Source organism: Gracilinanus agilis, chromosome 5 (assembly GCF_016433145.1).
Source record: "Gracilinanus agilis isolate LMUSP501 chromosome 5, AgileGrace, whole genome shotgun sequence".
NCBI lineage: Eukaryota > Metazoa > Chordata > Mammalia > Didelphimorphia > Didelphidae > Gracilinanus > Gracilinanus agilis.
The window spans coordinates 121,573,461-121,598,648 of record NC_058134.1 but is presented as its reverse complement, the minus strand read 5'-3'; the positions used below and the strand labels follow the sequence as shown (position 1 = coordinate 121,598,648).

The 25,188-nt window shown below is 39.6% G+C and overlaps 1 protein-coding gene across 3 annotated transcripts; it reads right to left on the bottom strand.

Annotated features, from left to right (window-relative positions):
* Nucleotides 1-25,188, bottom strand: CEP41 (centrosomal protein 41). 3 transcript variants are annotated; one of them, XM_044678299.1, is made up of 12 exons: nucleotides 25,133-25,188; nucleotides 21,776-21,839; nucleotides 13,339-13,386; nucleotides 8,835-8,896; nucleotides 7,102-7,171; nucleotides 6,044-6,182; nucleotides 3,149-3,300; nucleotides 2,668-2,735; nucleotides 1,554-1,668; nucleotides 934-1,149; nucleotides 174-185; nucleotides 1-137 (listed from the first exon to the last, which is right to left on the bottom strand). In XM_044678299.1, exons 1-12 carry the CDS (start codon nucleotides 25,163-25,165, stop codon nucleotides 1-3), a joined length of 1,116 nt encoding a protein of 371 aa, XP_044534234.1. In that variant the 5' UTR covers nucleotides 25,166-25,188. The 3 variants fall into 3 exon arrangements, with proteins under 3 accessions (XP_044534234.1, XP_044534235.1, XP_044534236.1); XM_044678300.1 differs by lacking the exon at nucleotides 934-1,149; XM_044678301.1 differs by lacking the exons at nucleotides 934-1,149; nucleotides 13,339-13,386.

Genomic DNA, 25,188 nt, shown 5'->3' with positions numbered 1-25,188 from the left:
CTACTTCCAGGGTTTGCACTGAAGGTAGCCACTACTAAATGAGCGGGGGTTCAGGTTGCTGACACTGTTTCCAGTAGGCAGGCTCTGACTGTTGCGGACGCTTGGAACCTTGGTATCCCGTCCAGAGGAATTGCCACCTGTGAACTTGGGATCCCTTACAGAGGAGCTGCCACGGCTCAATCGGCCTGGAAAGGAGAAGGAAGAGGCCACGGCTGAAAGCCTGATTCTGTGTACAACGTCCTGTATAGATTTTTAGGCTAACAAGGTCCGACCCATGGGATTGGTGCTCCATGACCATTTTTCACTCACTCACTCACTCACTCCCAAAGGAAAGGAGAAAAGAGACTAAGAAAAGGCAAGGCAATAAGAGGATCTATGGAGAGTGCTCTAATGAGGAAGTACTGATTGTTAGAAATAAGATGAAGTTAAAACCCACCAAAAAAAAAAAAGACACAAGAGAAGGCCATTGTGTCTCTTTTCAACTCAACTCAAGCCATGCTTAGAGGATTTATGTCAAATGAAAGTCTTGAACTAGATGACCTCTAGGGCTCCTCTCAAAGCTGGCTGCATGATCTTAGAAGATGCTTACTCTTGCTTCAGATGTCCATTCTCCCCTTGCCTTCTTGAGTTCGGTACTGATTCTGAGAGGACAGACTGGGTCTACTCTAACTTCCTGATACCACTTTTCCTGAACCTTGTCCCACCCCCAAATACTATAAGAATCTACGAGTTCTAGAAGAGACCAGACTTTTTTATTTTAAAGTCATATTATTCAATTCTGAAGAGCAAAATGAGAAGAATCCCAGTTACTCTAGAAAAAAACACAATTATGAAGATGAAATGAAAGGAATGAGTAAGATTAGAATTCCTGTTAAATTCATTCCTAGCCCAGCTGTGTGTGTGTAGGGGTAGGTATGCACATGTATTTCTTACCAGGGGTTTCCAGGGGAACTTGCTCTTCTTCCAGATAATATTCTATCTTTTTTAAATCTTCTGGGGAAAATCTCCATTTATTCTCAGCATACAGAGTCTGTGCTTTGGGGCTGGATCTCTTTCGGGCAGACCCAGGAGGAGGTGCTTGTTGGCAGTTCGCTGGCAATGACCCAGTAATCAGTCCCTCAGGGAATTTTTGGGCTAGAACTTTCAGACCTGGGTAGAGACCATTCAAAAAACTGGTATCATGGGGCACCAAATCAGTCCTGAGAAGAACCTTTATGTGTCTTACAGAGTAGAGGCTAATGAGTGAAGACCTGTGATCTTTCTCAACTGTTTCAGTATCAAATCAAACATCACCAGACAGTTTAAGTTCCTATGTGGCCTTCTGAAGAATTCTAATCTGCCCTTTCCCCTTGGCCCCAGGTCTTTTGTTTACTGGGTGTCAAGGCCACAGCAATGAGACTTGTAAAAGAATGCAATTTTCAAGAGTTTCAGGAAAGGGGAATATGGAGGCTTTGAAAGAATGGGCACAAATATTTGGTTTTAGGCCCTAATAAGAAATTGCCCCTTCCTCCCAAGACTCCTGCCCCCAACTCAAAAACAACCACTGTGCTCACCTCCAGAGAGCATGAAGAGGTTTTCAAATCCCCGTTCACACATGGTGGTGGCTGCTTGGCTGGCGAGCCTCTCGTCATCATCATAGAGGATGATAATCTTGCCATGGGCATTTTTCTAAGAGTCAGATTAGTTAAGATTTATATAGCCTTTATGAATATTTTTAATTTTAAGTGGAAATTAACTGACTTGATCTCCCCAAAACCAATCAGAGAGGATGACTCATCCGCCAGAGGAAACACTTAACATTTGGACATTGTAAATGCTGTAGATACCCAGGAGTACTCAAAAAATGCATTTAGAAAACCTTGTTAGGACCCTATTAAGAAAAACCTATTTCCTTTGACGACCCAGTCATTGTAACTCTTTTAAGTTACTGAGTCATGTCATGACCAGTCATTCAGGGAAAGAAGACGAGTAAAGACTAGTTCTGAGTGTCAAGTTGGTCCTATAACTGAGGATTCATCCTTTTTTCTGAAGTGTTTCTTAGCTATTTATCAAATGAGTTAAATTTACTACCTTAGCACATAGCACAATCTCCATTTAATGCCTGAGACTTAATGTTGGCTTTGGGCAGGTTTATAATTCTTCCCCTTATATCAACCAATCAATCAACAGATATTTATTAAACATCTGGTATACTATGCTAGGCCCTGGTGATGTGAGTGCAAAGCATTTCCTCCTAAGGAGGTAAACATTCTAACGGGGAAGTATCTAGCTATATAGAGTAGAAAAAAACGTTTTTGAAGAAAACAAACAGGTTGTGAAGGCCAATCTCTGTCAACATAACAGTTGGTTGTACTCTTCAAAACATTTGTTTCTGCCTTTCTGAGGGAAATTGTTGAGAAAAGCATTCTGGGCTGGCTAAGACTGAAGCAGACGGTTCTACCTGATTTTGTTCTGAACACAATAGTGAGAGGGGAAAAAAACCTTCTGTCTGGCACAGTATAATCTGAGAAGACCATGCAATCTCAAAAGTGGCAGAGGAGACCTGAAATTCTTCTATCGTTTACCAATAGTGACTCCTCCTCCCTCCCAGCCTCCATACCAAGGGCTGGATGTAAATAACAGTTTCTTCTTCTAATGCCTAGATCCTTAAAAGACTTGGAAGGATACATACTCAAGAATATCATTTGAATAAGGATTCATGGTTCTAGACAAGGTGGCAATTGGATAACTGTAAGCTGTAATGAAAAGGAGAAAAGGTTTAGGAGGTTAGTATTTATCTGATCACAGCTTAGACCCAGCTGTCACCTATAGCAGCTTAAAATTAAAATGAGAAATAGAATAAACATCTATTCCAAATTAAAGTAATGGACCCAAAATGCTTTAGGGAAAGGGACACAATAAGCAAATTCAGCAACTTCTTCAGCTGTGCCCTAATCTTGAAAAAAAAAAAGATCCCCACACATGAGCTCCTCCCTCTTTGGACCATATGGAAAAACAAATCATAAATTTCCTTATGTGCCATTTCCCACGATGTGATTTTCTTAGCTGTGGAGCGAGGGACATTTCATGGCTTGTCAACTGCTTTAACATTAACAACAAGATCCATCCCCAGCCCGTGTCACCCACCAGATGACTTTCTCTTTCATACCTCCAACAATATGGCACTGATTGTAAGAATCTTTATCTCGGACATCTAGCAGCAGGAAGGGACAATCGGGATAAGGCTTATCTTTAGTGTTGGGCTCCGTTTTCTTCAGTGACTCTTTGTCTAAGTCCAGTTCTCCAACACCACTGATGACGCTGAGGAGAGAAAAAACAGGCCGGTAACCACCAAGGAGTCCTTGTCTGCCCAAGCCTCCAACACACCCCGTTAGCAGAGGGAAATGGGAATACGGAGTGCCTCAGGTGGGGGAAAAGGAGACAGAAGATTCCCATCCTCTCACCCCTGCTGTCCTCAATAGCAGCACAAAGAAGAATGGACATCTGTGTGGCAGCGCTCCCCCTTCAAAGAATGAAGGGAGGGAACAGAGCCTGAGGGGCACAAGCCACCACTAGCAACAAGGGCACCATTGAGAGGCAAAAAATGCTGAAGAGGTCACAAAAGGCAGGGACCAGGACAGGAGAGTTGTGGGGGAAGGAAAAATGAAAACACAGAATAGCTCTTCTGTTTTTGTTCTGGGTAATATCTCTTATAAAGGTACTGCGTGGACGCCCCATCAGAGCACAGGAATGAGCCTGGGCTCTGGAGGGGTTTGCCAGGGAAGCAAAATGGAAAGGGGATTGCTGGGCTCTGTGCCTCACTCTGAGAGGAGCAGTCTCCGTCCTTCTAAGGGAGTCTATGGAAGTTTGGTCATCAAGGATGATTAATTTTCAAGAGGACAAGTAGTGAAATCTCACATCTAAGGGAATAAAACATGCATGAGTGGCTTCACAAACTTCACGAGGGCTTTAAAGTCCTGCGGATAATAATAATAATAGCTTACTTAGATATTTATGTGTATGCTCTCGCCAAATATTTGTCACAGATATTTCTACTTAAGACACAGCTAGGTGGCACAGTAGATAGAGCACTGGGCCTGGAGTCAGGAAGACTGGAGTTCAAATATGTCCTTAGATACTAATGAGCTGTGTGACCGTGGGCAAGTCACTTAACCTCTGCCTCAGTTTCCTCAACTATAAAATGGGAATTAGGATAGCACCTACTTTGCAGGGTTGTTGTAAGCATCAAATGATTTGCAAAAAGCCCTTAACACATTTCCTACCACATAGTAGGTGTTTGCTTTGCTTGTTTCTTTCCTTCCTACTTATTTTTATCATATAAACAATGGCTAGTATTTACAGAGTATGTTTTTGATCTACAAAGCGCTTCACAAATATCATCACATTTAAACTGAAACCCCAAAGTATAGGGTACTTGTGAATCCCAGAAGAACTGGAATGAGAGTTCAGGATCTCTCAATTCCGTTTTTAGGCTAAGTCACAAAGTCACTATGTTGTGGGAAGAAACTCTTCCTGATGGTCTTTGAATCTGTCTCGTAGGTAACATGAATCAGTGTTCATGTCAATACTAGATTCAATGGTAGCATCTAATGACTAGTAAAGTAAAAGGAACAGTAATGAGGACAAGGATGATCCTTTCCTTGATAAAGCAGTGGGGTGTTAGTTAGGGAGCTTGACTCATATTCAGGAAGACAAAGATTCAAGTCCCTGTTGAGACCCTTCCTAGCTTGGTGACCCTGGGGAAGTCACTTCACCTCTGCTTGCCTCAGAGATCTCATCTTTAAAAGGATGGGCCTGGACTTGACGTGCAACGTCCTTTCCAAGTCATAACTTTGTTATTCTGTGATGCTAGGCAAACTTACAAGAATAATGACAGAACCATAGAAATGTCTATGTTATCTATAATTCCCTTCTCATCCTATTGAATCAAATTTCTCACTAAAATCCAATAAACTTAAAGACCATCTAGTAGCTACACTTCAGAGCTTTGTTGAGCCAGAAGAGAACAAATATTCACATAACATTTTTTGCCACTGGAAGCCTGAGGGCTTATGCTGTCTCTAATTCAGGGTTTGTGCTTGTAACCATGGCAGCGACAGCAGAAGCAATAAAACCAGTAACACTAAGCCTGGCTCTCATCAGCCTGACATTCGGGCTTCTTGGCCCTTTCACACTCTACCTCGTGGGATTTGTGCAATGACCCCAGCAGACAGGCAGATGGGGCAGGAAGCTCTGATTCAGAATTTTCAGATGAAGCGGCTCCAATTCAGAAAGGGTCCAGGTCCCACAGCTAGGAAGTGGTCAAACTAGGATCAGAACGGAGTTCTTTGGGCTCTTGGAGGGGCGGGGTCCTTTCCTATTACACCAGAGTGGCTCCGATGAAAATGATTCCTAGTTCCAAGATCCTGAGACAACACAACGGAGCCGTTGTCCTTAGGACATGCCTTTTTCCTCCTTATCTAAGGCTAGGGGAGAATCTGACTATTCCACTGATATGTCAAACACACGGTGTCCAGTTGGGACCCCTATAGCCAGATGTAAGGTGGCCGTGTCACAAGAAGGAAAGAAGCATGCACCTGCTACATGCTGAGCCCTGTGCAAAGGGCTTTATAAATATTCTTTCATTTGATCCTATGAGGGCAGGTGCCCTCTTTACTCTGCTCATTTTATAGCTGAGAAAACCAAGGCAGACAGAAGTATAGTGACTTGCCCAGGGTCACATAGAGTCAGTATCTGAGGCTGGATTTGAACTCTGGACACTTAGGAAGTGTCTCCAGGCCCAAAACCTCTTTACTGTTCCACCAGGCATGCGTCAAGACAGACTAGGAAGGCCAGGCCAAGCAGATGCTGGAATGAATGGAACATAGGGTACAGAACTGAGTTTTTCTGCGTGTGACAAGAGGCCACGTCTATGGGCCGGTTATTTGAAGCAGGAAAGCCGAGGGGTGCTGATTCACATTCTGATCAGACGCGTGCTAGGAAAGCAGGACAACCACTAGAGCTGTGTGCCGAGGCTCAGGAGTGGCAGGACGGAGGCAGGTACCTCTGCAGCGTAGACCGGCAGCCTTCTCCAGCCCCAGCATTGCTGATGAACTGGATGGGGCTGGGTGGTTTCTCGTTGGGACTGCCTTTCCCATTGATCTTGTCATCAGCATCAGGAATGGCAAGCGCTGTATTATGATCTGGGGAGAGGAATGAAGGTAATCAAGACAGCCGGGGGCAGGCTCCTGACCCCCTCATCAGCACGCACCCAGACTGCCCTTTCCCAGGCACCCGGAGCCTGGTGAAACAGCCCCTCCTGGATGGAGTCAGTATTTTACACCAACCACCAGGACTCCTACCTCTCGGTGTCCTACTTCCTAACACACTGTTTTCACAGATACCTTTATTTCCTAAAAGGAAACAGAGGTGCCCTAATGTTCTTGGGCTGTAATCTTAATGCTGAACTTCAGAACCCAACTTGGGGGTGCCAGTGTAACAGGGTTAAAAGGAGGGGTTCATGTAGATGAGGAGCCTCCATCATTACCTACCTAGACTAAAAAGCAATTTTTATTTCTTTAGAGTACATGACACCTACTTGTTCTGAGATGAATTTCTACCTTCTTCCGATTCTCTTAAGCTTTTCCCAGGGAAATGAGAGGGAGATGCACAAACCTGCCATTTGCTATCAGCTCCCTATTTGTCTTGAAATCCATAGTTGACTTCCTGACCTATGTTGATCTTTAACAACTAACCACGTCCTCTCAGTAATAAAGCAGTAGCTCATCCCAGGACACAAAGGAAAAAAGTCGATTCCTCAAGGTCACTTTTATATGGGGACAACAGACAGATTTTATTCTTCATTTGAGGAAAAATATTTAGGCAATATCTAAATATTCTAAGGGGGAAAATCTCAGAAAAGTGCAAAGATGCAGGGATTTTTAAAAGGCATTTAGAAAGGATTGTGAAATTCCTATACAGCATTTCTGTAAGGGTAAGAGGAGTTCCTTTTATGAACAAGCATATCCTGGCCCAGAATCCCTAATGGTATTATTACAACAGGGGGGTCATAGGCAGATCAGTGGGGCTTTTTTTCCTATTGCCTTTATGGCCAGCCTTTACCTTCGAGCCTTTGAATCTCTTCGGCTGTCACTTCTAGTGGTTGATCAGACAGGGAAGCAACTTGGATGACCTAGGAGAAGAATGAAATGTAGAAGTCCATCGACTTAGACAGATTTTTCAGAGCAGGTAGAGAAAGGCTCTGATATTAAAACATCTTCCTTGTTTAAAAAAAAAGGATCTAAAGATCTATTTAGGCTGAAACTCAATCCTAAATCCACAAGTTAGTGTTTTTTGTTCCCTCCTGAGGTTGGAGGGGTGGTTATTATACTTCAGATACTTCTCCTAGAATGAAATCCAGAAGTCTGACCATGTTCCTGGAGATTCAAATATAAATGTCTCCATTTGGAATTTAAAGCCCTTCACAACTTGTCTCCAGCCTGCTTTTCTAAGCCAATGGCATACACTTTTCTCTTTTCCACATTCTGTGACCCAGGCAAACGGGACTTTTCTTACATAACATTCCATCTCCCACTTCCACACCTTTCCCCAGGTTTCTCCCTCACCTTCACCCCTAGACTGAAATATACTTCCTTCCTCATCTTTACCTTGTAAACTATCCTGACCTTAATCCAAGAGTCAGCTCAAATATCACCTCCTACATGGAATCTTTCCTGATTTCCTTCAAAATGACCTTGTATTTACCTATATTTTCACATACTTATATATTCACAGGCTGTTTCCCCACTATAATATAAGCTCCTAGAGAGCTGGAACCGTTCCATGACTGTCTTTTGATCTGTAGGAGGACCTAGCACTTAATGAATGGCATGTTGGTGTGATTAATTCAAACATTCCCCAATAAACTTGAAAGACCAAAGGAACTGATTCCATAGCACAAGTACGTAAGCAGTTTTGAAACTATATTGTCCTTTGAGTTTTGACTCTAACATAATAGTATTTGTAAAGGCATGACTGGTTGCATTCAGTAAATATAATTAAGATTTGGCACTAGAGCAAGTGTAATTACTACAACAGTACTTATTTTCATATCTAGCTTTCAATCAAAGATCTCAAAACACTTTTCAGACCCTAGCTTAATGGACCTGACAATGTGTGTGTGTGTGTGTGTGTGTGTGTATATATATATATGTATGTATGTATGCATAAAGCATGTGACTTGTGGTAAAACTTACTCATGGTAGAATAAAGAATAAAAAATAGACATGAAATCAACGACAACAAAGGAAAGGGCCTTCAGATTTCACCTGGCTCATTTTTGAGTCAACAAAACAAATGTCTTAAAAATCAGAAGCATCAAACAGGTCCAAACCAGATTAAAATGTAAATGGGAATTATTTGACAAAATCAATAATGATACAATAAAACATAGATAACATTACATTTTAAAACTAATTCAATATGTGGCCCACAGGGATCCATAAGAATGGATTGGTAGTCCCTGTTTCTATGAATCTGACACCAGTGTGTCTTAAATCAGTCAGGGCAGATCTAAAGACTTACATTTTAACTATTAACTCTTAACGTACAAGAAAAATGAAATCCTCTGCTTCTGAATAAGGCTACTTTCAAAGTAGAAAGCACGACAAGATACCAAGTGGAAAGATAAAATTGTACACACAATATGCAAAATGAGTCAGTCTGAGTGAAGGAATAAGAATCAATGGAAGAAATCAGTTTTCAAGCATTAGATTCCAAATCTGAAAGTTCATTACATGGCACTGCATTGTACAAAGTGGTGGTTTTAAAATCCATCAAAAGATAATCAAACTTACCAACTGGGCAAAAGTTGTAACTTTCAGTCTCTTGAAAAGCTCATCTTTTTTGTATCTATAATCTGAAAAACGAGAATGACAAGTATTATTACTTTGCCCTTCATTGGCTAAGTCAATTCTTTCCAGCTATCAAGATATATACAGTACTGTTTCTCAGTCTTTATTAAACAGAGATGAGCTTATAAAGGGATAATTTAAATTAAATAGCCAAGATCTCATGAGTGCAAAGTCTGCCCATAAGACAGGGTAAAATGTTAGGTATTATAAAGCAGCAATTGGTGTTTTGCCACTATCAATTTCCCTTCTCTCTAATACCACTTAAGAATCATAAATGAGGCATCAATACAAACTCAGAGGTCTCTTTATAGTTTTGAGCTCAGCAAGTTATAACTCAAAGGTTTATGTGCTTGTAGTTTCATTAAATCAAATCAACCACATCTTAACTCCGTCACAGGAAATCTACCATACTCCACATAAATTTATGTTGGTAGGATGAAAAGCAACTCCTTTGGGACTTCTGTGATGGTCATGGCCATCCTTGCAAATTTTAAACATTAAATTCTTACCCTTTCTTGATTTTTTGCATTTGTCATTATGACTCTTTAGACAAGATCAGAAAATTGCTCAAGGTCAGCTGAACAATTGTAGTTGTTGACTAGAACATAAATGGTGCATAAATTCAAGGCATCTAGTGACAAAGTATTAAAAGTATTTAAGATTTTACACCTGGGATTACTGATTCTTCCTAGGGATGTTCTGAAAACCTAGCACAGACACAGTCACTATTTATGTAGGAAGTTAGCTTTAGTTGAACAATAAGAAAGATAGAATACATACCTTAGATAGAAGCTCTAAGGCCAACAACCAGGAAATTGACAATTAGATTTCTACTTAAATCTCAAGACTATTTCTTATTGGAAATTAGAATTCCCTGGCTCTAAAGCATCATAAAGGAGTATCGTACCAGCAACATAGTTTCCCCCACAATAAGCTAAAAAATTAAGATGTAATCCCTTCTTGATGAAATGACTTAGATACAAACCCCTAATTCTTTCTAGTATATAGATCCAAAAGGCTGAGCCTCTTAAACACACACACACACACACACACACCCCTTACCAAACACACAGCATTCTACTAATCTATCCCCAATGGTTCTGCCATTGTCATTGAGACAAGTCTAAAATTTACAATGACTTACTATTGAAATCAACCTAGACAAAGTCAAAATCATTAGAGCTTTAAATCAGGTTGCACTGTGGCATCGGTAATGCTCTTTCAGAATGGTGACACGGGTTTTGAATGGTTCCTCCACTATCATTCACATTCTATATTCATAGGACAAAAAATGGAAATTTCCTCTAAGTGAAATGGTGATTGTTATAATCAAGAAATAAATAGACTCTGCCATTCATCCTTCAATGTTTGGCAGAAACCTCAGAAAATTAAAGATTAAAAAAACCTATTTGCAAAAGCATTAAAAAAAAAAAAAACTTAATGCAGGCTGACCACATACCTGGTTCTGGTTTAGGAGAACCCCCGCCATTTGGACTTTCTGACATTATTACTCAGAAATATAAGATTCAAGCTTAAATATTTACAGTAAATTTAAAAAAAATTTAAAATTATAACTTGGAAAGCTCTCTCAGTCCGTCCTTCCAAGAGCGAACACAGCTTTAAAAATGGACCTGCTACTACCGTGGCTTTTCTCAAAACTCTGTGTTGAAGACAGATGATCCCACTTTTAGATAATGTATCACGTTTTGATTTTCCAGTAAGTTTGCATTCTAAGTCTAGCACTCTCAAGTTACTGGAAGCACAGGGAATTGATTGTCTGGGGTGTTTCAGGTGGTATCCAACCAGTGTCATCTATCCATGAGAAATCAAGGGTAGGCTTTATTATAAACAGCCAATAGACACAAAGTCCTTATTTTACCCAGGTACAGTCGAAAGTATATTCAGATGACAAAGCGTTTTCTGTGCTTGGAGGGCTCAATGTGAGTTGGCTATTAGGAAAGGGAAATTAAAATTAGACTTACAGTGGAAGAATGAAATCAAAGGAAGCAACAGAACAAGGTTTGTGGTCAAGATAGCCACAGAAAGATGTGGCATTTCAAGTAATCTGAGTCAAATGATTAACTCAGTGTTGTGAAACAGGGTAATATTCTCCTCCCTTTCTACTCAAAAGAAAATCTCCAGCTCTAAAAGGGGAAAGTGAAGGAAACATCTTCCTAGACTTCGTTCCAAAAACAGATTTTAAAGTAATTCTAGTCAGGTAATCGGCACGGAGTGCTTTGGAACAAGGGGATATTTACCTCCTGTCTAGCGAAAAGGAAACCCCATAACTCTATAAAGAGGAAAAACGAAGGAAGTATCTTGGAGTACTGGGTTCCAAAGGTATTTCTTTTGGGGATATAATTTCCATTTAAAATTTTGTTACAAAAGAAAACAATGTTGTAGTAACACAATGGAGACGTTATTTTTACAGGGATGTAAGACATTAAGACAAAGTAAAAATTCCTATGAAGGTTCTGAGATGGATTTGAGTATCTTCTCCACAAAGTCTACAATGAAGTACTTTCAATGAACCAGAGAATAACAGACAGCAAGTCAACACAGACACTGCTCAGCTTTCTTTAAATCCCACCAGTTGAACCAGGCACGACAAAAGGAAACAAGGGTAAGTAAAGATGATTTTGAAAGATTTAATCATTCAAGATGTTCTTATTAAGGGCATTCTTTTAAATGCTGGCCTTAACAACAGCCTCTAAAAGAAAAGCTGATCGTAAACAAAAACTATAAAAATGTTTGCTTGTCAGGCAATTTATGGAAAGTAAAAATATTAAAAAATAATTGTGCTAAAATTACAAAAATTTAAAAATATTTTTTAAAATTAATATTAAGAAGCCCCTCCCCTCCAAAAGTGGGAGAGGGGAGAAATACAGAGAAAACAAAAAAATTTGTATTGTACAAAATAAATTTCAGTGACAATAATGGTAAAATCTAAGTAAGTAGAAAGAGATAACGGTGGAGGGGGGGAGGTTGACAAAACCACAAATTTTTCAGTTTGTTCTGCTGCTAGTTCTCAGGAGAGTATATATAGGACACAAAGCTAGAAGCAACCTTAGAAGTTAAGTGACTTCTTTATATAGAGGAAGAAACTGAGGTTCGGAGAAGTTTGTCATTTTACTTGTATGACCAAGCTTACACGAGTCATAAATGGCAAAGCTGGGATTCCAACTCTGAACCTGTGACTCAAGTCCTTCCCACTTCACAAGCAAAGCAGAAGGGGCAAATCAAGCTTCTCTCAACTCCACATCTAGTGCCTGGTGTGTGTCCAAGATTCTTGGTGGTTCATAAGGCATAGAAACAGAACAGGGCTTTTAAATCTAGACGTTTTTGCCAAGAGAAAAATATGCCCTGACTGGGCAAGTTTCTTGTAGTATAATCCTTTTTTTTTTTTTTCCTACAAAGAATGAAGATGGGTCTAGTTGAGGCCAGGGCCAGAACTACCATCAAGAAGCCAGTTGGGTTTTTTTTTTTCCAAGGCATCTCTCTGCTATTTTTTAAATAACTATCCATCTATACTATAAACATTTCAGTGTTTCCACCTGGGAATGACTAATACCATGTTGAGAGGCAACAGGACCCTGCTCCCAGCCCCTTTCTGTGTTAACTATGATCTTGGTGCATCCAATTTTATAACAGTTTTGTACTCAGTATGAAAAATTACCATAGCATTCAATATATATGACAGCATTTTGTCTTTGCCCAATAAAAAACAACAACAAAAAACACAGGAAGTAGATGTGTTCTCAAAGGAAAGCCAGATGCAGAATAGAATTAAAAGCAGATAATAACCCCTTAAAGGATTTCAAAGCACTTCAGCCATATTGTCTAATTTGTGGTTTGTCATGCTCAAAAAAAAAAATCACATCAAGGATTATTGTTCCTCTCTGAAATATGGAAAAACAGAGAGGAGAGAATTAAGCAATTTGCTCAAAGCTGCTCCAGCAGTCCTGAAATTAGCACCTTGACTTCATGACTATGGAGCTCATTCCATCAGCCTATAACCTATTTCTCAACAATAACTTCCCCCCTAAAGAATTAAAAAAAGACCAGTGGGACTGAGCTGGCAGGCCCCAATTTTATGGGCTGACGTGGCTTGGTCACTGAGCAATGACTGTGGCAGAAAGGCAGAAGACAAAGTCTCCAAGTTGTCCTTGTTCCCTGCAAGAGCTTCCAAGGTGTCAGAGATCTCTGATTTCCAGGTTGTCTCTCCACTGTAGCGCTCTCTCTCTCTCTCTCTCTCTCTCTCTCTCTCTCTCTCTCTCTCTCTCTCTCTCTCACACACACACACACACACACACACACACACACACACACACACACACCAAAGCCCTGACTAAATGAATATTCACAGAATAGAACCACAGCAGTAAGGACTCAAAAGTATTGGGCAACTATAAAATTTTGATTTCCCCAAAACTTCAGTGTTACTTACTTTTTTTAATCTCTTCTAGTTTCTCAGTGTATTTCGTCATACTATTACCTATAAAAAGAGAATAAAGGTTTTAGATGATTTTTAATGGAAGAAAATGAGTGAAACAATGGAACAAGGGAGAAAAACAATGCTCTTAGCACTTCTCAACTATCACTGGAATTCTGGATAATTGACAAATTTGCTCAGCTAGGTAATTTTTTTTTCTTATGAACTATTCTGTTCCTTAAAAGGTGGAGGGATGTTTTAGAAAAATCTAGCTTAGGCTATAGATATACAACCTATGAATATTTAGAACCCCTAGAGCTATCTCCCTACACTAGATTGAAGACACTATCTATCTAGGCAATTTTCTCCCCCCCCCCCCCATTTAAAGACAATTCTCCCCTTTTATCTCATCATAGAAAGGCAGCATACCATAGTGGATAGAGTAGGCCTTGATGCCAGGAAGACCTGGTTAGATTCAAGTCCTACTTCTGATACATACTGGCTTTGTGACCCTCCCTAGGCAAGTCAATTAAAGCCTCTCAGGGCTTGAGGCAACTAAGACTACAAGTGGAAAAGAAGGTGCCAACCTGATTAGGCAGAGGAGTTTCCTCACTTGGGAATACTCCATACAAGGGACAACAACATAGGTCCAAGTTGCCTATTCCTCTATAATCATTCTCTAGGGAAATATATGCTTAGAAGAGGACAACCCACTATTATTATGCTTTGGATGCCCAGAGTGGTGTCTGCATGGCCATCCAACCTTCCCTGAAGCTCCTCTGGGCCTGCATATTTTCTCCTTTTGCCCAGGAGTCAGGCTGATGTGGCAACCTGAATCATACACAGCCATGTCAAGCCACAAAGGACTGGATTTTCTAGGAAAGAACAAGGTTTACCACTACAGAGGATCACATCCAGTTCTCATATTGTAAAGATTCTTGGGTCTACAGCAGGAGGGGAATTCTAGCCAAGATGGTTTGGGAAGTTTTCAAATATTAAAAGTAGGCCAGCCAGGATAACTCTAGTAAAATGGATGGAGCTTTGGCTTCCATCAGATGTCATTTTTTTGGGTCTGCTTCAAGCCAATCCAGTATTTATTGGGCTCCTGGAAAGGAGAAATGCTTTTGATTTTTTTCACTTTTATAAAGTTTACCTGAGGATACTTTGTATTCAAACTTTTGGGAGACTAACCAGGCCAAGTGTAGAAAAATAACTCTCTGAGTTAGTAACTTAAATAGCTCAAGAATCACTCTAAATTAGTCCTTCTCAGGTTTGGGCCAAAGACACAGAGATAATCCTTGCTCTGAAATTCAGAAGATTCATTAGGTACACATGTAATTCTTCGCTTTCAGTTATCATTAATACTTTCTATTGTTACTTCATAAAATCCAACCTAAAATTAAATTTTCTTACACATGTTAACACTAAGCCATAACCCCCTGCCAGTCCTGGTACCCAGAGCAGGTTTAGTTTATGCTAGTAAATTATAGGCTTAGTTTCAGTTGAGAGCAACCTTGGAAAGTCTGGCCTAGACTTAACTCATTTCTACTCTAAAGGTCCTTAGCCACCATCAGTTCAAGTGGTTCCCTGATCTTTTTTTCTTTAGGAGTCCATCCAAGAATAGGCCCCATTCAAACACAGCCCTAGAATGTTCTGGTCTTCTCTTTTATACTAAGAATATACTAAAAAATTAAACTTTCTTCCCATCCCCATCCCACTGAGAGCAAAGGTGAGTTAGACTAACTTCTACAATGTTGGGAAAAATACTGTTTTCTTTATTGCATTTCTATTCCTTTTAGGATCATAGATTTAGTACTGGGACTTCAGAGGTCTAATTTTCCAACCCCTTCACTTCACAAATGAACTGAGGCCTAAGAAAATTAAATGACCTCCCTGAAGTCATATGGACTGGCAGTTTAAGAGGCAGAGCAAGGTTTTGAAATCAGGTCCTGAGTTCTCAATCCAAGGTAGTTTGCACAATTATTCTGCTCTGAAGTGAAATGTTTACAGTTCTAGATTTCTTTTATTGAGGAAATCAAAATGGGGAAACTGAGGCACCAGGAGGCAGAAGGGTTAATTGGCTCCCTGAGGTTCACATGGTGAAAAGCAGCAGGATAGCATCGGAACTCAGAGCCTCTGAGTTTCTAACCTGGTTCACTAAAATACATTGTCTCTAAATAGAGAACACCTTTGTAAGAGTTTAGTGTCTTACACACGCAATTTTGAAAATGTGCATGGTGTATTTGTGAGGCAGCTGTGGGCAAGTGTTATTACCTCACAGCAATGGGTGAGGGCCACTCTAAGCTCCCCAGGACACACAGCAGAAAGAAAACAACAGAGGATGTGATCACATACAGTTTTTATTATCAAAAAGAATGCTTTCCATGACATGACTTATAAAGCATTTTCCACATACAAAATGTTTTATACTCATGTTATGTTTATTAATTTTATTATATCATTGTTAAACAGTTACACAGGACATTTATTTACAGAGCACTTTGTATTCTACAAAATATTTTTACAATTATTTGTGACAATCTCACAACAACCCTGTGAGTTAGGTTAGAATTGTTCTGTTATTTTACACAAGACAAAGCTAGAAGAGAAGTTGAGCCCTTCAAAGCTTTAAAAAAAAAAACACTGGCAAAACCAAAAACAGAAGCTAGGACAACCCCCCCAAGGATACAGAATCTCTCGGAGACAATACTTGAAGTAAGAGACAAAAAGGGAAGGTGGGACATATGTACGCTGAATCAACTATACAACTAAGGAAGGAATCTGGTTTTATCCTATTAAATAATAGTAATAGTAGATGCTTACATTAGTTAAAGGGTTGCAAAGCACTTTATCTCATTTGATCCCTAAGAGCTACTAAGTCCTATCTCCCAATTTTACAAAGAAAGAAAATGAGGCTTAGTGAGGTTAGGCAGTTAAGTACTTATACCAACATAATCTAAAAGTATGACTCTGGTCTTCCTGAAAAGATGTAGGATCACAGCCCACCAGCCTGTCCCATTCAGGCTCTGCTGATGACTCAGGCATAGCTTTACCACCAGTACTTTCCATTAATGAAACTGGCAGTAGGAACCGTTTTATATTTATAACTGTTTGCCTTATTTTATGGGAAAGATGTGTTTCTAAAAGCCTATATCTAAGCTGAATTTTAAATTCTATTTTAGCATGGCCACCCTACTTGAGCCCCACTTTTATCTCATGCCTAGACCACTATGATGCTGCCTCTTCCTAAATAGTCTTTGTGTTTCTTGGCTCCTCCTTTGAATTTTGCCCCCCACCCTTCCCCCTTCCCACCATCATTAGATTAATCTTCCTGGAATCACACTTTGGTCCTATTTTCAAGTCCACTATTCAAAACTCTGCCAAAGGTTCTTTATTGTCTAGTGTAAAAAGTCCAAACCTGTCCATCCTGACATTCTAGGCTTCCACAATCTAGTCCCTACATATTTTTTGAATGAATCTCCTATTGCCCTTCTATAGAAACACCTTCCTTTGGCTGAAGTTTTGTTATCAGTTCTAGCATGCTCCATTGTTATTTATGATGCCTTTTTTAGACTCCCCAGATAGAAGCGACCAATCACTTCCTTTTCTGAACACCTACAGCATTTTCTGACTCTAAAACAGGTATGTCATCTCCCTTACTAGAGTAATTGCTGGAGAGATAAGGCCACATTTCATACAGTTTCGAATTCCCTTCAGGGTCTACAAGAAGAGCTTTGCATATAACAGGGAGCAGGCTTTCCTGTCCTCCAATACCTATGGATTCCCCAAGGCTCTGTCCTCATCTCTCTTCTCTTTTAATAACAGTCTTTCCCTTGGCAATCTCATTCTCTCTCAAAGCTTCAAGTACTTCATCTCTACACAGGTGACTCCCAAATGTTTATCTCCAGGCTAGACTTCTCTCCAGAGCTCTAGGCCATCATTTTCCAAAGGCCTAAAGAAGATCCACCTGGAGCATTCAAGTCAATGAGACTGAAAACAAAGCTTCTTCTGTCAATAGTATTTTAGTCAGGAGTAGGAGTATCATACTTGTTTAAAGACTTAAAAGTATCTCCTGCTTTTCTTATTCCCTTCTACAACCTTCTACAACCAGTCATCAAATCTTGCACATTCTGGCTTGGTGACAGATTTCAAATATGCACGCTGGCCCCATAATTCATTCCCACCCAGGTACAGTACTGCCACCCATCTGGACTCCTGCAATGGCCTTCTGATTGGTCCTCCTGCCTCCTCTATACTCTCCCTCATCTTCCCCACTCTCCCCTTAAAAAAAAGCCCACATAACTAAATCATTCACATCAATGCCTGACTGATCTTTCTTCTACTAAATATAAATCACTATATTCCTTTGCTCAAAACTTTCTGAAAATTCCCTACTGCCAACTGAAGTCTAACCAGCTTTCAAGGTCAGCTAAAATGCAATCTCCTTCCTCCATGAAGATTCCCCTAATCCTTCCCTGAGCTGTCGGTCTTCATTCAGACCTCATATGGTACTTAGTACTTTCTTATCAACTAACTTCCTTATACTTTTATGCACCTGTCACATTTTCTCTCCTAGACTTTAGGCTCCATGATAATGTATCTTATCCAATTCAAGTCCAGTGCCACTCCTACAATAAGCATTTAACTGAATATCTGTTGGATGATGGAATGAATATCTGTTCAATGAATGAAATTCACTATAGAGACAATAAAGTATAATTCAAAGAGACTTGGATATGGAATCAGAATTAGAGGGTCTCAAAGTAGCTGTGTGGTTGTGGGCAAAGGCAATCTCTAATGAGCCAGTTTCCCCATTTGTAAAATGGAGATAACAATACTTTTGCTATCAACACCTCATAGAATTGTTACAAATGAAAGTACTTTATAAACATAAATTGTTATTCTTAAAGTTAAGCCAATAATTCCTTTAGTAATGCAAAAAAAAAAACCCAAAAATAAAATACAACATAATTTATAAGGTACCTAAGTTTGGGTTTTAATATGTTGAAGGGTTGTTTTTGAAAGTTGTATACATGTTTATGACATTTCTGAACATGCTAAATTCTGTAACTGAACTCTAAAGCAGACTAGACTAAACAGAGAATCAGATAATTATAGAATTTATAGCTGAGAGGGTCCTTAGGAGTCATTCATTTGACACAACTCCCTCAATTTTCAGAAGAGGGAATAAAGACCTTGTGTTCACAGTCAGAGGGAGTTACTGACAAGGTTAAGACCAACAGTTATTCTGACTCCTAGTCCAAGGGCTTTTTTGGAGCCTATCATTTAAGAAATTCCTAATTAAAGGGGAAGATAAAGCAAATAACCAAAATTTTAAATTAAAATCAGTAGGAAAATATCTTATTTCTTCAGTCAGGCCTGGATGGTCTCATTTATTAGATATATCTAGCCAGAGTAACTAATTTAATTAGATCTTTTTCAGTGTTATTTCCTATCATTTGAATTTCAGTATTTAAGCAGTGAAGTCCTAACTTGGGTAGTGTTTTATAAGGCATGAAGCCAGGGGATAGCAAGGTGGCTCAGTGGACTGAAAGCCAGGCTTAGAGACAGGAGGTCCTGGGTTAAAATCTGGCCTTAGACACTTCCTAGCTGTGTGACCTTGGGCAATTCACTTAACTCCCATTGCCCAGTCTTTTCCTCTCTTCTGCCAGTCTTTTCTTCTCTTCTGCCTTGGAACCAATACCCAGGATTGAGTATAAGACGGAAGGTAAAGGTTTTTTGTTGTGTGTGTGTGTGTGTGTGTGTGTGTGTTTTTTTTTTTTAAAGGCATAAATCCAATTGCTAAGAAATATCTACAATCCTCGACTTCTCTTCTCTGCAAAGAAGTGCTCTGTTTTGGAGGGAAAGGAAGAACAGTTCTCCTTCATCAATTCCAGTTAGCATATATTTGAACAAAGAAGAAGACAGATAAAGGAAGTGTGGTGCTGAATAAATAAGACAACAGAAAGCAGAAGACTTAAGAGAGTAGAAAAATTCTAAATTAGAAAAAGATAAAGGTGACTAAAACCATATGAATGAATTATCAGGCTATTGCTTGGTCAGAGTAGGAACCCATGAAAAATAATTAGGAAAAAACATGAGAATACTATTAGGGTAATTGAATAACACACATAAGAAATTTCACTGGGGACTGAATCCAATTAATGATGCTCTATAACACACTGTTAAGTTAGTGATACGATCTTAGGCTTATGAAATACATAAGAAAAAAAGGAAATTTGATGTTTCAAAATAATTCTGAGATTTCTGGCCTTATTTGCAAACCAGTATGAGTTCCAGTGAACTGTAGACTCAGAAATACAGAGGGAAAAAAGGAATCTTTACCCAGGAGGAAGACTGAGGTCTTTGAAGATTTCGAGAGTGGATAATTTTGTTGAAGACAGGAGATGACATCATGGAATTCATAACCTCTCGAGTTTAACTCTGAATCGCCCACTGTTTGTAAGAAAAAATTGAAGACCCATCTATTTAGCCTGGGATTTGGAAATGCTCATTAAGCCTTGTGCTTATTTCTACTGCTCTGACTGCAGAGTCCTCTAAAACACTATAGATTAAATCTATTCACAACTGGAGCTGCCAGGTTATTCTAGTGTATGCAAAGTCCATACATACTCCAATGTGGCACAAAATTCAAAGAGCAATAAAAGAACTAAAGTAAAAACATTCCAATCTAATTGTCTTTTTAAAAAGTCCAAAACTTTAATTTTAAGCAAACTATAATTAAGCTAATTAAAAGATAGTTATGGGGCAGCTAGGTGGCTCACTGTATAGAGAACCAGGTCTGGGTTTCAAATCTGGCCTCAGATACTTCCTAGCTGTGTAATCCCAGGCCCCCAATTGTCTAGCCCTTACTGTTCTTCTGCCTTGGAAATGATACTGAGTATAGATTCGAAGATAGAAGATTAAAAAAAAAAATAATTTATTAGAAAGATCATCATGTTGAAGGATGTAGGAGTTTAAAGTATTCCAAAAAAACCCCAAAACCCTGAGCATCATCTTTACAAAAAATAAATGAAGAATTTCACAAATTTTTGCCTTGATTTGAGGAGGAGAGAAGAAAATTTCTTCCACCAGAAATCATAATTCTGAGACTTTCTTCAGGGAAAAGAAAAACTTTGAAAATATATGGCCTTGAAATGGAAAGAAAAAAAATCCATCTGAAATTAACCATAATTTTTAAAATTTCGGGTGCATAGAATTCTATTATTTTGTTGTAACCCAGAGAAAATGAAATTTTCTCAATTCAGGGGTATACCTCACAGAAAATTTTATTTCAGAAGTACAGCTCAGTTGTAATTCATAGGGAGACAGGTGGAAATGGAGTTTAGTTGACAGTGTTTGGTGATAGAAGTAAGAGTAAGGAGATAACAGGAGAGAAAGTCCTGCCTACTGGTTAGCATATTGAACCTGGAGTCTGAAATTGCTTGTGTTATCTCCTTTTCCTAAGATTCCCTATGGGAACACTTCAAATAAGTCACTTCCCCTCTCTAACTTTCCAGTTCTTTCTAAGCAAGGATGTTGTTCATCTCTCCATCAGTCAGGGACTTTGTACAGATGAATATTTACCAACCCCCAAATTCCTTGGTTAAAGGCAGAAACTCTAAGTTGCAGCAGTGTGTCCTATTTAAATATTTAAGTCTGTTTAAATGATGACCAGTGTACTTAATTGAGCAGGATAAGGAAGAGGCAAACTGCACGAAAAGATGTAAGTAAATGCCTGCATTCCATGTGACTATTTTTTAGTCATAGGAGAGGATGACTGCTGGGAATCTAGTTTGATTTTTTATTGAGAATTTCAAGATCAACATGAATCATATGATCTAATAATATATCCACTCATTGATCATTAGACAAGGGTCTCACATTTAGAATCCCAGGTAACAGAGGGTTGTCAGCTTGCACTGTGACCATGATACATTAAAGAAAAACCATCTTATTTGAAATGTTAATATGGTAATAGCATGGAATATTTCAAGCAGCAGCAGAGACTCAAATGATTGAAAAGTAAATACGTACATACATACCGCAGTGTTTCCAATTAAGGGAATATGTTAAAGATGTAGCAGAAATGTTGATGATGTTTTAGCTCTTTAATTTACTGAGCACAGCATGAAACTTCTTGGTGCCTCAGTTTCTCCATCCTTCAAACGCCAATATAAGTGATATCCCTACATCTACTTTGTGGGGGAGAATGAAGTAGGTATAATTTGCCTAATAAGTAACTTTTAAAATAAGGAAATCCCAATCCCACAAAAACATCAAGCCTGGATCAGATTTTGGAAAGACTAGGTCAGAAAGTTCTAACTGTGGCATGTGCCAGTTATGTACAATTTGCTAGCTTCTGCCAATAATTAGTTGTTCAGATAACTTTGCCATAAAACAAATTTACTAATTTGACTATGACTGTTCCAAAGATCTAATCCCTACTCACCAGTGTCAAGTCTAGTCTTGACATGCTGATACTTTGGGTTCTGTGGAATCCTTTTGGTCAGAAACTGGAAGAAAAGAAAAGCCACATTAATTGGGCTAATGGAAAAATAAGGGTGGCAGGAAAGTTTAAGAAGAAAACATTAAGGAAACAGCAGATAAGATTTTGGGCAGGTAGGCCATGTATGGCAGAGGTCATTGAAGAGTATGACTGGTATAATTATTATATGGACACTGAAAAGATTGACTATATATAGCTTTACAGGATAAAAAATGAGTGTTAAGATGATGTTGATAAGAAATCCATACACTTCCCTTAAAATGCAATGTTTCTCTTCCTCTTTTCCCATTACTTCCTATACCCAGACCTGTGATTCCATTATTATAGGGGATTCCTGATGAGGAAGCTCCTTCTACTAATGTACATCACCAAATGCCCTGTGTTCTAGGAACTGTAGAGCAGGGATTCTCAATCTAAGATCTGTGAAGTTGTTTTTTTTTTTAATAAGATATTTTAATAACTGTTATTTCAATAAAACTGGTTTCCTTTGTAATCCTATGCATTTTATTAACTTAAAAACAGTATTCTGAGAATGGGTCCAAAAGGTTCATCAGAATGCCCACGGGACTCAAGACCCAAAAAAGGTTAATAACACTTTGGCTTAGAAAGTTGTCTGGTAAACTAAGTGACTTGCCCAGGACCCCTAAACCAGCCTTTCAATTTAACAGAAAAGATAAAAATGATCCTCTAGTCATCTCTGTATATCCTATTTATCTTCTAATTGCTCAGCTCAAATAAGCCACTTTTATGAAGCCTTACTTACATCAAACCTAACCAAAGTGCTCTCTACCTCCTTTTAACATCACAGGGCTACCAGAATAAATTTTTTTTAAACCCTTAACTTCTGTGTATTGGCTCCTTGGTGGAAGAGTGGTAAGGGTGGGCAACGGGGGTCAAGTGACTTGCCCAGGGTCACACAGCTGGGAGTGTCTGAGGCCGGATTTGAACCTAGGACCTCCCATCTCTAGGCCTGACTCTCAATCCAGAGCAACCCAGCTCCCCCCAGAATAATTTTTCTTATGCACAAATCTGGTCGAGTTTAAGAATCTTTAGTGGCTCCCCATTGTCCACTAAATAAAATTAAAATCCTTTGCCTCATTTCCAGAACTGGCTCTCAATCCACTGAACCACCTAGCTACCACCCTAGATTTCATTTCCTGAATTCCTACTCATCTTTTAAAGTCTAACTCAATTATTACCTCTTCTCCTTCATAAAACCTTCCCTTCTTCATCCTGGTTATTAACAAGTCAATCAAATAGTAATTTGCTTTATACTTATCCTTTTTAATGTATTTAAGCATAAGATTCAGAGGCAGTAGAGATAATTTTTAGCTGGCATAATAATCAAGGAGACTTCCTAGATAAGGATGGATGGCATCTGTACTAAATTTTATAGGATGGAATTTCATTTGGAAGAAAGGAGTGGGAGAGATAACATATTTCAATGTGCCATATTCTGGTTGCAGTGAGCAGATGAGAGAAGGTTGAATTTTGCAAGTCATGTCTGGAGGCTTAAGTTAGTTTGGCTGAAAAGAAAAGTTGGTTTGAGAAAAAATAAGAGCCTGAAAATGGTCAAAGTTGTGGAGAGTCTTAAATGTCAGGCTAAGAGGTTGGATTTTATTCTGTTGCAATCAGCTGGAGGTTTTTTAACCAGGGAGTCAAATAATCAAAATAGTGTCTTAAGAAGAAGATAAAACTAGAAAAGGGAGTATCTCAGCAAAAGGAGACCAATAAGCCCACTGTCATAGTTCAGAAGGGCCTGTTAACAAGATTCTGGAGTAAGATGGTAAAGCAGGAACAGAAACTGGATTTGCTCATTTTAAAATAGTTTAAAATGAAACATTTACATATCCACACATTTTAGCCATATCTTCCTTCTTTTTTAAAAATTTTATTAAGTTTAATTAATTTTGAATATTTTTCCATGGTTACATGATTCATGTTCTTTCCTCCCCTCCTCCTACCCCCCTCCCATAGCCAAGGAGCAATTCCACTGGGTTTTACTTGTATCATTGATCAAGATCTATTCCCATATTATTAATATTTGCAATAGAGTGATCTAGAGTCTACATCCCCAATCATATCCCCATGGAACCACCACTTCTTCCTTCTTGCTCAATGTTTTTCACCTACCCTTCTCATAATAGGACAGAATCCACGAAGGAAAGCAATCTCTGAACTAATTTAAAATTGGATCCACTTTTACATTAAAAAGTATTCCACGTAGAGTATCTTAAAATATGAAGTTAAAGGGAGTCTGCTCTAAATCAATCATCTGTCATACCATCTTCAAAAAGGAAAGTTCTCAGTCTCTGGCGATGTAAAAGGTAAAGGAGTACTTTCTATTTTCTGGTCAAGACTATCATCATTTCCAACGTTTGGGGCTATCCCACTAGAGCTCTTTGGTGATGTCTCCCCTGCTCCATCTGGAGAAACCATAACCGAAAGTCCTCCTAAACTCAACCTTGCCCCCTGGGATACCTTTTGCAAAAAACCTCCAAAGTGTTCCTGACGCCTCTCCAGAGCCCCTCCTTCTCTAATCCTCTGACTCTAGCAGCTGATACCCTCAAAGCACAAGTCTGAACTATGCCAGTCATCTCTCCAATCCACTCCACTGGTTCTCAGTCACCCACCTTTAAGCCCCAGGCCGTTTTCACTTTACTCCCTTCTTTCAAGCACTCTGGCACTCCTGCCCAATGGGGCTCCTTTGCTGCTCTTAGTACTCAACATTCCATCTCCCATCTCCTCGCCTTGCAAGGTGCATCCGAGGCTGGCCCCCTGCCTGGGATGCATTCCCGTCATACTTCTAAAAATTTCAATCCCCAGCTCCTGATCATTCCTCATCCCACAAGAGTTAAGAGAGGCCCCTAAAAAACTTCGATCCTTTTTTTTTTGTTTGTTTTTGCATTTATTGTTTGGATTTTATCTCCCCCCCCCCCCCCGCCCTCCTCGGCCCGATAGAAGGTAAGTTCCTTGAGGACAGAGTCTAGTTCGTTTTTCTTTGTCTCCTAAGGCTTGCTGAATTGAATGGAGTTGCCTCCCTCCCTCGCCCAAGCTATCCCCCTCCCTGTCTCTCCCCATGGTTTTCCTTCCCCTCCCTTCCTTCCTTCTCCTACCCCCAAGACTAGCGTCCCTCGCCCCCCAGCCCGCAGGGGTTCGGGCTCTGCACGCCGCATCAATCAGGCTCTCAGGCAACCTCCCGCCGAACAAGCGGCGGAAGTCCCCAGGAGCCCACGTGGAACTTGTTCCCGGCCCGCAGGCTGCAGGCCCTTCCAACCCCCTCCCAGGGCTCCCCCTTACCTCAGGATCTCCAATGTGTCCTCGGGAAGACATCTTCCTCTAACGGACTGACTCCA